This window comes from Tupaia chinensis, unplaced genomic scaffold (assembly GCF_000334495.1).
Source record: "Tupaia chinensis unplaced genomic scaffold, TupChi_1.0 Scaffold000314_1, whole genome shotgun sequence".
Lineage (NCBI taxonomy): Eukaryota > Metazoa > Chordata > Mammalia > Scandentia > Tupaiidae > Tupaia > Tupaia belangeri.
In genome coordinates this window covers 4448019-4460061 of record NW_006159807.1, presented here as the reverse complement: position 1 = coordinate 4460061, position 12043 = coordinate 4448019, and the positions used below count along the sequence as shown (strand labels likewise).

Below are 12043 nucleotides of genomic sequence, written 5' to 3'. Positions count from 1 at the left end.
ATACACGGTGTATTAGTCCAACGATATTACCATACACATCATTCTTAACATGTAAATTTACACTTTCGTTCTGTTAACCGTTTTGCTTTTCTTTACCCCCCAACCCTGCTTCCCACCCCTCACTGCCTACCCTCCTCCCACACTGTCTCTGGTATCCACAGTTGCTCTCCATGCCTTCATAAACCTCCAGTCTTTCAGATTCTGTCATAGAGTGCAGACATTCGGCATATATTAAAGGGTGGCATATTCCGGCTTGCTTCACTCAGCATTAAATCTTCCATATTCTTCCACTTTGTATCAAATGCCAGGGTCTCACTGCTTTTGTTTTTTATGGCTGAATAGTATTCCACAGTGTATTTGTGCCATACCTATTAAATCCATTCATCTGTTCTTGGACATTTGGATAAATTCCATGTCTTAGTAATTGTGAGTAATGATGCAAAGTACAAGTGGGATCACGTCAAATTAGAAAGCTTCTGCACAAAAAAGAAACAATAATTAGAGTGAAGAGACACCCCTCAGAATGGAAGAATATAATTTGCGAACTATGCCTCGGATAAGGGACTGATAACCAGAATATACAGGGAACTCAGCCAGTTTACTCCCCCCTCAAAAAAACTAATTGAAAGACAGGAAAATGAGCTGAACAGACAAGTCTTCCAGAAAGACATATGAACAGCCAAAAAGCATATGAAAAAACGTTCTATATCCCTTATCATAAGGGAGATGCAAATCAAAACCACAGTGAGATACCACCTTACCCTAGTCAGAATGGCTAAGATTTAAAAAATAAAGAATGAGAAATTCTGGCAAGGCTGTGGTGAAATGACTGTGGTGAAAAGGGAACTCACCTACACAGTTGGTAAGAATGTAAATTACTGCAGCCACTATGATGAACAATGTGGAGGTTCCTGAAAAACCTACAAATACAACTACCATACGACCCAGCAATTCCACTCTTGGGTATTTACCCTGAGGAAAGGAATACACTCAGTCAGAAAAACACTTCTACATCTATGAAATGATCTTTACTTGTCTCTTCGTTGTTGTCTTCTTCATTAGAATGTAAGTGCCCTGACCAGGCATCATATCTTCCTTGTCCACTAATATTTCTCCAGCACCCCTAAAGATGTCTGGCATGTCTTACGTGTGCAAGAAATATTTGTTGAATAAAAGAATAACCCAGTTCCACTCCCATGTTGGACTTAGTGAGTTAGGGCAGTGTGCTAATAAAGCATTTTTATAGGATTTTATGAGGGACTAAAAGATGATGTAGTGGTTACATCACTGGACTCCCACATGGCTGACCATAGTTCGAGTCCTGGACCCAGTGGTTTGAAACTCACACGGGTGCATGTGCGTTTGTGCCCCAAATCCCAAGAGGAATGGAGGAGAAGGGATTGCAGCATGGGCATTCCTCCTTGCAGGTAATTTTTCCCTTTCTGTCTCTCTGTGTCTCTCCAGTGAGCACACACACTCTATATCAAAAATCTCTGTCTTTGGAACCAGCAGTTAGTGTAATGGCTATGGCGCTGGACTCCCACGTAGTCGACTACGGTTCGCGTCCTGGACCCGGTGGCTTAAAACTCCCGCTGGGCGCGTGTGCGTGCGTGCCCAAGATCCCGAGAGGAGAATGGAGAAGGGATTGTGGCGTTACCATCCATCCCTCCTGGGGGGTGATTTCTCACTTTCTGTCTCTATGTTTCTCTCTGTCTGTCTGGCGAGCGCACGCGCCCTATAGCGAAAAAAAAAAATTTCTGTCTCTAAAAAAAGAAAGGATTTTATTAAATGAAAATTTAATCCAAAAGTGTTTCATATTTACTAGAAAATTTGAAAAGAAAAAGAAAATTTGCTTAACCAGAATGTTCCAAAGCATTTTGCATAACTGAGATGTCATACAAGATAACTTTCTTTTAGCTATCTGTTCCTAAGAGGGCGTTATTTTCTCTTCTCCTCTCTGGGGTGCTGTGCCTGTCCTTTGGTGTCCTTCTCTGAGTACAAAGCAGTACTTATATTCTACATGTGTCTGGACAGGTACCTCAACTTTCATGTCCCGTAGTCACCATGTGTATGATAGACCATGCACATCATGTGTCTGTCACACAGATGTATCTGTATGTCACACGCCCCTTGAATATTAAAGACCCACAGCCAGGGCACAAGCTCAGGCTTCTTCCTCAGTGACGTATACAGCAAAGGCTGCTTCAGTTTCCAGGTTTCTTTTATCTCAGACCCACTTCCATGTGGTTGCTATTATGGACACAATCTTTGTTGATGAGAAACTATATATATTTACAGATCTTATTGTGCAAAGAATCCTCATCTCAAATATGTGGATATCTGAAATAGTCAGATTGTGTAAATATGGTTTTATATATGCTAAGCAAAGCGTAATAGAGACCCCATGTGTAATAGACATTTAGACAGGGACCCAGTCAAATCAGTTGGGCAGAAATAGAAGAAAAAGCATGGCTGGGCCCATAGTGCAGACTGCACAAGAGGTGCCAGATTCTACATGGTGACCACGGTTTGAAGTCCCAGCCCAGTCAGCTTGAAACACTCCAGGCACATATGTGAGTGCCCAAGAACAAACAGGCTTTAGCCAACTGGAGAAAGGAGATCACAGCATGACCAGACCCTCTGGAGGGTGTCTCTCTCTCTCTCTCTCTCACACACACACACACACACATACACACACTTATTCTCTCAGTCTCAAATGTGTGTATTCTATTATGGAAAAAGCAATCTGGTGGACCAGCAGGTAGTGAGGAGGTTAAAGCAGCTGGATCCCACATGGCCGACTGTACCAGATCAAGTACCAGATCAAGCAGCTTGAAAAACATATCAAATGTGTGTGTGTGCATGCCCTAAATTCCTAGAGAATGGAAGAGAAGATATTGTAAGCAGGCCATCCCCCTAACAGCAAGTGATTTCACTTTCCCTTTCTCTCTTTCTCTCTCCGGAGAGCACACACACCCTATAGCAAGCTAAAAAGGAAAAGAGAGAGAAGAGAAGAGAAGAGAAGAGAAGAGAAGAGAAGAGAAGAGAAGAGAAGAGAAGGGAAAAAAGAAAAGAGAGAAAAGGGGATAAAAAGAAAAGGAAAGGAAAGAAAAGAAAAGAAAAAGGAAAAGCAATCTGGCAAACATTGAAAACAAGGATGGTAAAGATCTTAGGGAGCAACAGAAAGAAAGACAGAAACCATTCAGGTTAGGCAGTTAGAAGAGGGCTGAATCAAGGGACTCTGAGCATTAGGGAGGCTGTTCTGGCAGTTTTCCGAGAGTGGGAGGTCTGAGACTGTTTCAGTGTAAAATGGCACTGCCTGCAGGATCTGCCAGTCTGAACTTGAACAGTAGACATGCAAGTCTGCACCTCATCAGCAGCAGGGGAGCTAAGGTAGAGCTTGGACAGGGAGCACAAGAATCAGTACGGAGCTAACCAGAAAACTCAAGGCAGCTGGAAATGCCTGGAAGGTTATCCACATGTCTAGACTGGAGCAAAGGTGTAACTTAACCAGGCTGCTCCAGGGGAAAGGTGCCACAGAAACAGAAACAGGTGAGGCCCAGGCCACCAAAGCCCAGTCTGAGAACAAGGCATCTCTGATTCTTCTTTGGCTTCAAGGCAATTGCATACATCAGAGCTTGAGTGGAATTTCTTTGTGACTGAAGCCTCAGGGGCCTTCCCTGTACCAGGCTGGAACAGAGCGTGGTTACCCCTTCCTCTGGAGAGCAACTGCTACTGGTCACTCTGCAACTCAGGACCCAGTAAGGACATCCTCTTCTGAATCACTCTGTTCTCTGCTGTAAAGAAAAATAAATCCTTGAGGGTATTGCCCTTATTTGCTACCTGAGCTTCCCTTAAAGTGCCTGTCCTGAAGAAAATCAATCAGCTTTTAGCTGGGCCCATCCCTCAGCCCTGTAAGTCACAAATTATAGGGATATACTAATTTTTGCAAACAAGCTCTGGTAACCTGTACTTACAATCAGTGCCAGGAAAAGTCAGTTACGTTGTGGCAAGGAGGGGTTCAGCTGCCCACCTACATGGTTTCTGAGCATCTTCTAAAGGAGGGTTTTCTCTCTACAATCACCCCTGAATTACCATTCATTGTCTTAATGAGCTGGTTGCTAATAGGAATGTGTCATAAACCTCAAGTTTGTTAGGACAGAAAGATGATGAGAAGCTCTGCTTTGGAATAATCAGGCATCTCCCCCCTTGGCCTTGCATTACAGAAAGTTGCCTGGCCTGCTCCAGGCAGCCCAACCTGCTCTGGCAGGATCTTGATACTTGTAATTTTTTGGCTTGCTCCCTACTCAATGGAAGTTGGATAATGAAGCCTATGTCTCTTTAACTTTAGTTTCTGCCAACCTTGACCAAGAAGACCAGTTAATAAATAGCCATATGTTGTCTAAAATAGCATGTGAGACTTAAGTCTATGGAAAGATAGGAAGATAGAACTCTAACCAGATGAGTTTTAGTAGAGATAAATGTGAACTCCACTTTGGGCCAAAAAATCAATTGTACATCTCTCTTCTTGAGCAGGAAGCTTTGTTCAAACAGGAACTCAATGAAACAGGCTGAGAGGTTTGATTCACTCTTCATTCAAGAAATGACAGTAACATGATTTTATTTTTTAATTGTGGACTTAGATGTATAGTCTCAACTAGATTAAAGAAGGAAGATAATAGCTTCTCTGCTCTCTTATTCGTTTTAGTCTAGAGCACTACACTACAGGTGAAGTCCAGGCCACCACTGTCCAGAACCAAAACTATTCTATGGAGATTCTAGAAGAAATTGGTAATAGTTGGGCTGAACAAAAAAGACTTGGGGGTGATGAGAGATGTTTCTAATAGTCATTTTCAAGTATTTGAAGGACTGTTCTGTTAAAAAGGAACTAGATGTGTTTGTTGTGTTTCTGGAGCTCAGAACTAGGATCAGTGAGAGGAAAGTAAAGGGACAAAGACTTCGTCTCAAAATGAGAAGAAAATGTCATTTCTGTTCTTTTTTAATGGGAACTCTATACTTATTTTATTTTTGGAGTATTTTCCTCTTTTTTTTATTTATTTGTTTTTCTTGTTTTATTCACATTTTATCAGTGTACACCTTTGTAGTTTACAAAAGGAATCTTCCCAGCATTAATACTCTACATATTAGTCCAGTCAAAGATATTACCTACCATACACATCATCCTTAACATGTAATTTTACACTTTCATGTCTGTTAAATGTTTTGTTTTTTCTTTCCTCCCAACCCTGATTCCTCCTCTCTGATCCCCCAATGCCCACCCTTCTCCCACACTATCTCTAGTATCCACAGTTGCTATCCATGCCTTTATATCTTCCAATCTTCCATTTCTATCATGGAATACAAACATTAGATATGTATTAAGTAGGGACATATAATGCTTCTCTTTCATAATCTGGCTTGCTTAACTAAGCCTTAAAACTTTCATATTTATCCCCTATCAAATGCTAGGGTCTCTTTTTTTTTTATGCTGAATAGTATCCCATGGTGCATATCTACCACATTTTTTCAATCCATTCATCTGTTCTTAGACATTGGGTTGATTCCATGTCTTAGCAATTGTGAATAATGCTGAAATAAACATGGATGTTCTAGTGTTTTTCCAACTGAGTGTATTCTATTCTCTGGGTAGATACCCAAGAGTGGAGTTGCTGGATCATATAGTAGTTCTATTTGTAGGTTTTTCAGGAACCTCCATATTGTTCTCCACAGTGGTTGCAGTAATTTAAATTCTCACCAACAGTGTAGGAGAGTTCCCTTTTCACCACAGCCTTGCCCCCATTTCTCATTCTTTATTTTTTAAATCAGCCAGCTGAACCCCTCCTTGCCACAACTTCACTGACTTTTCCTGGGACTAATTCTAAGTATACATTGCCAGAGCTTGTTTGCAAAAATTAGCATATTTCTATAGTTTGTGACTTACAGAGTGAAGGGATGGGCCCAACAAAAAGTTCATTTATTCTCTTCAGAACAGGCACTTTAAGGGAAGTTAGCCATATTGACTAGGGTAAGGTGGTATTTTATTGTGGTTTTGATTTGCATCGACTTTATAAGGGATGCTGAGCTTTTTTTTATATGCTTTTTGGCTGTTTATATGTCTTCCTTGGAGAGTTGTCTGTTTAGCTCATTTCCCTATCATTTAATTGGATTGATTATTTTTATATTTTAGGTGAGTTGCTTTAGTTCCCTGCATATGCTGGTTACCAGTCCCTTATGGAAGGCATAGTTTTTAAGCACATTCTCCCATTCCAACGGTTGTTTGTTCATTTTAATTATTGTTTCTTTTACTGTGCAGAAACATTTTAACCTGATGTAATGCCACTTATTTATTTTGGAGGTTATTGCCTGTGCTTTGGGGGTTATATTTAAGAAGTATTTGCCAACTTTGATATCTCCAAGAGTTTCAAAAATTCAGAACACTTCATGAATTTGCATATCATCTTTGCTCAGAAGCCAGTAAATTTCTAATAGTCATAAGTATTTAAAAATTAAAGGAGCTGTTCTTGGAGGTAATGAGGCTGTAGCTGGCTACATTCAAGCCATGGAGTCCAGTTTACAGACAGGCTGTAGAAGGTGTTGTGTACCCTGGAGATGGTTCAAGGAGGTGACTTCTGCAGTCACTTTTGGCATACTAGTAAAGTGCCTTGTAGTGGGTGTGTTTTTAGCAGCATATTCAATAATGCAAGTGCCAAGATGCAAAAGGGGTGGAGTTAAAATATCAAGTTAAGTCTTCTGTGAAAGTCTTCTGTAGCTGTGCATCGACCAGCAATGCTGCTTTGGTCCACACAGCATTCCTGTGTTCAAACCATTACAACGTTTTTGTCCAGATCTCACAAAGGGAAAGAATGGACCTCATTGCAAAATCAGATTTGGATTTCAAAGTTAAACTGAAGTTATCTTTGAGTACAATTAAAAAAGGATATGTCAAAATTAAAACCATTGTTAAAATTAATCAAAGATTTAGAAAGGTAGAATGAACTTCAGAGCTGAAAATTACTGATTTAAACAATTGTTCTCACATTTTAAACTACATAATGAGCTAAAAATTATGAAGCCTCAGAATATAGCTGTAAAGAGTAGTCTAAAACCAAAGTCAGATTGAAATGTTTTAGCTTTCAAAACTAAAAAGCAGAACAATTACTCCCTACAAAATGGTATAGGAAGAGGTTTCTGACCCTTGCTAATTGTTTTATTATTCTTCAGAGGGGCATACTGGCAGCATTTCCCAGGGTTTTCAGTAATTACTCTCCATTCAATATCAGAAGAATTACAATAATTCTACATGGGATATACTTGTGCCCTTTGGATGCAAAGCCTTTAGAGAAATGAAAAAACAACTTAAAGTAAATTAGCAGGAAAATTATCATAGTTACTGTTTATTTCAGGGTTCCATATATCAGAGGCTAATTATACATTGTATGTTACATTTTCTTGGAGGTATTCGTAATATATTTCTCATGCTGATCAACAAATGTGCCAGTTTTTAGGATCCTTTATGAAGTGAAGTTTGAACTTTTCCGATTGCCTCTTTGTGTACAGACATGCATCACTTCATGCTCACCAGAGTCCTTGACGCCATGGTATTTAGTTAGGCATTATGATGCTTACATGTCTATATCTATAAGGCTTTGGTTCTTCTATTTTTTTTTTATATTACATAAGCTTTCTCAAAGTCTTTTTTATACTTAGGCAAGACAAAGATCCATGAGAGAAGAAAATGAGGACCGGAATTACATGGCTATTCAGGGACTGGGGGGTCTTTTTTGTTTTTGTTCTTATTTTTGTTTTTGCTCTAGGGCATGCGCACTCATTGAAGAGAGACAGACAGAGAGAGAGAAAGTAAGAAATCATTCCCTCTCCCATTCCCACCCCCAGTGGAGATGGCCATCATAATTCCTTCTCCTCCATTTTCCTCTCGAGATTTTGGGCATGCACGCACATGTGCCTGGCATGACTTTCAAGCTGCTGGTCCAGGACTCAAACCATACAGTCAGTCATGTGGGACCCTCCAAAGTACCTGCTTGCTGACCTCTGGGGAGTCTCTTTGGATGGAGCCTTAGCAGCTTTCAGTCAGTGTTTTAATAATCAGCTGCCTCTACAGAACCTCCTTTAGACTTTGAACAGCAGACATGTTCTGCAACATACGCATGGACTCAGGGGAGGGGGTTGCTAGCTACAATACCATGAGTGAGAAATGGACACCTTGCCTAAAACATGCTGCTTACTTCTCACCAATGTTTCTCCTCAGGGGCTGGGGATCTGTATTTGTGTCCTTTTTTCTTTCTTTCTTTTTTTTTTTTTTTCTCTTTTCTTCTTTTGTTTTTTAATTGAATTTAGAGCAAAAGTCTTGTTGTTTTTGTTTTTGCCTTAGGGTATGTGTGCTCATCCAAGAGAGACAGAGAGAAAGTGAGAGCCTGTCTCTACCCCCCCGAGGGGATGGCCATGCTGCAGTCCCCCCTCTACCCCCCCCGAGGGGATGGCCATGCTGCAGTCCCTTCTCTTCCATTCTTCTCTCAGGATTTTGGACAGGCACATACATGCATCCGGTTTTCAAACTATCAGGTCCAGTGCTTGAACCACAGTTGGGCATGTGAGAGTCCAGCACATAACCAGTGTACCACTTGCTGGCCCCAGAAGATTTATTTTTTTTAAGTCTTATTTCAACCAAACATTACAAAGAAATTAAGATACTTAATGACCTGTCAATTTGGTTGAATAGATGCTCATTTTTAAAAATGTTTTAAAATACAACTAGCATGAATATTAGTCATGATAAAATGAAAGATTTCTAATCAAAATGAAATATGTATGCACAGTGTGCTTCCATTTTTTAAAAGAATTATTTTATTTATTTAATTCCACTTTTGTTATTATCATTTTTTTAATTTGACCAGAAAGAGAAAGAAAGGGAAAGTAAGATTGCAAACCACCAGGTCTGGATCTCAAACCATGGTCTGCCATGTCGGAGTCCAGTGCTCCAAACACCAAATCACCTGCTGACCTCATGATTTAATTTTTTTAAAAGTGGTTTATGTTTATTTTTAGAATACTGAAAGGAATGTACCAAAATATTAATCAGAATACTATATACAACATGATCTTCTGTTTTTTTTTTTTTACTTTGCTCTTAATATTTCTCATATTTTCTAAAATGTGCATTTGTTTGTATTATCATCAGGAAGGGAGGGAGAGAGATGGAATCTACTCATTAGGATTAGTATTAAAACAAACACACTTGCTGGAAGATTATGGAAGTCAATAACGCATAGTGTGTTGCAAATATGTATAGGTAGAATATTTGACATGCTGTTCAGTCAATATAATCTAACACCTCATTAATGAGTCCTAATTACTGTGAGCTAATGACAAGCTAACCCTTCTCCAAATCTAGGCCACTTACAAATCCTTTTACAAATTTGCAGTGACCAGGACCAGCAGTTAGCATAATGGCTATGTCCCTGAACTCCCATGTAGTTGACCGCGGTTTGAATCCCGGACCTGGTGACTTAAACTCACACTGGGCATGTGTGCGTGCGTGCCCAAGATCCCGAGAGGAGAATGGAGGAGAAGGGATTGTGGCGTGGCCATCCCCCCTCGGGGGTGATTTCTCACTTTCTGTCTCTCTGTCTCTCTCTGTCTTTTGGGCGAGTACATGTGCCCTATAGCAAAAACTTCTCCCCCCCCCCAAAAAAAAAACAAACAAACAAAACAAATTTGCAGTGACCTCAAGAAAGGATGGTGAAAACTTTTTTCCTGAACATTAAGGTACAGCCTCAGGAACAATAGATTTTTTTTACATAAAGGAAGATATGCCAACAGTTAGACTAGAGTTAAACCAATAATACGCGGTCCCTGAAAATGCTTTGTGTAGGAGGGACAGGGGAGGAGCGTGCCTCTTTAAAAGAACCCAACAGGTTACGCATCAATTGCTTTCAGATAATCAACATCTCAGAACATGCTGTTACTCATGGTATAAAGTATTGACAAAATAAGTAATGATTTGTTTTCCTTTTTGGATTGTATACTAAGATTACTTGCATTTCTGTCTTTCTTTTTCATTCCTTAGCGCATGATTGCAAATACTGCCAGAACGGTGAGGTACTACAGAAGCCAGCCCTTCAGTAAGTTAAATGCTGTTGCCTGCTGCAGTGTACATCTTGGTGATTAAAGCCTCTTCAGTGAGGCCACTGAAACACTCTAAGGATCTGACAGTATTTGATTGTGTCAGAGACACTTAGGAACGTGAATTCCATGGGAGACAGGCCTTGAGTGTCAGGAATTTTTTTTTTTTTTGCCATAAAATTAGAAAATAGTCACAGGAATATCTTAAATGAATTTTAAGAGAATTAACTTGCTCTTCGTAGTGTGGCTAGAGACAACTAAAGCATGATTACCAACGAATCCTGCCTCAGACCAGCTCTCTGTATGACTCACTGCTTGGTGTTGAGAAACCCGTATCAACTCTTGATGACTCATCCCTGTCGTTTATAAACTGGGAAAGATAATATTTATTGTCTCTCAGTGTGTCGCAAGAATGCATTAATGTTTATAGCACATTTATAGAAGTCCCATAGCAGGGTTTTGTATTATGTTTCTAGTATTCCCAGGTGAATTTGAAGTGCGCTTTTTCTATCTGAACATGCATCACAAGAACTGGAACAATGTAATGCTTTAATATAAAAAATATTACTACTAATAAATAATAATTTTAATCTGTTGGGAGTTAAGTTGCATCATAGCACCAGATGGTCATGTCAGACCAGATTTCCTGTCTCCTCTGGTCTGGGACTTTGGGTGGGAGGTGGAGCTTTGGCTCCTGTGTCTGGCCTGAGAGTAAGGAGGTGGGTCCTACGAAGTTTTATGTTAATTTCACTGTGTGAGTCACTTGAAGAAATTTGGCTCATTAGCTCAACTTGATAATAAGACATGAACATGACTATGAGGCCATCAGTACCATCCCCTCTAATAAACCTAGCTAAGAGACTGAAAGGGCCTAGGTTTATTCACTAGAGCTGTGTGCTCTTCTGAGCACAGGACTGGCCCAAAGCCACAATTTGCTAACATGGGATGGATGCCAGAACTCTAAATGTTCATTTTTTTAATGTACAGGGGAAAAAAAATCTAGGAAAAATTATTTTGACTTGGGAGCAAGTAGACCTTTAAAAGATTAATTCAAATGATTGTGGCTTCTCTGACTTCTAAAAAGAGAATAGTCTTGCATATCATCAATTATTCCTTATGGATTCTGCCAGAATTAAAGTGTCTCATATCTCTTCATCTGGTATGTTTAAAGACATGATCATAAAGCAGTTGTACCAGTGAAAATGAGAATAGATAAGTGGTACTGGTTACAACAGGGGTTCATAATCTAGAATCCATGGCTCTTCAGGGGAGTCCAGGAAATTTCTGAAATTATATGTGAAGTCTTATGTGCTTGAGAGAGTTTGTAGCACTGGGAAAATTCTCAAGTTCTAAGAACCTAAGGACCATGACAGAATATACTTTGTTCCATGAACCTCTTTGCAAATAAAGTCTACATTCTCCTACATCTTCTCCTAGATAAATGGGGGAGGGGAGGGTGGAGCGGTAATATTTTTTTTCTCCACTGCATTTGTTGAAGTTATCAGTAGCTGCTGGTAAACAACAGCTGCTCAGCTCCGAAGTCAACCATCTATAGATAAAGCTATAGGAATAGATTCATAAACATTGTGGGCATATGTACAATGTAATTACAGTATATTGTACATGCAGAGTACACAGCCAGTGGGAAGCAGAGGAAATTAAACACAATGTGTTCTGCAGTTCACTGTGGTATTATTTATATGTGATAATTATACTGATGAGTTTCTTCTTACAGTGAGTAGGAGCCTTTGTATCTTCTCTCTGCTTTTCTGTGTTCAGACCTCCGTGCTCCCCTTCACCCTTTACACAGATGGCATTCTGATTGTCTCTGAGAGTGGTGTGGAGCCCTAACAGGAGCCACCAGACTGCAGAAAGCAGTGTGCTACAGCAGAAAGAATGCCGA

The 12043-nt window shown here is 39.9% G+C and overlaps 1 protein-coding gene across 5 annotated transcripts in view; it reads left to right on the top strand.

Annotated features, from left to right (window-relative positions):
• RAPGEF4 (Rap guanine nucleotide exchange factor 4) overlaps positions 1–12043 on the top strand; it is a 391851-nt gene that overhangs the window by 376680 nt on the left and 3128 nt on the right. For all 5 annotated transcript variants that reach the window (XM_006151126.3, XM_006151130.3, XM_027772910.1 and 2 more), the window contains one exon: positions 10085–10139. In XM_006151126.3, the coding sequence (XP_006151188.2) occupies positions 10085–10139 (55 nt within the window). The remainder of the gene's footprint in view (positions 1–10084; positions 10140–12043) is intronic.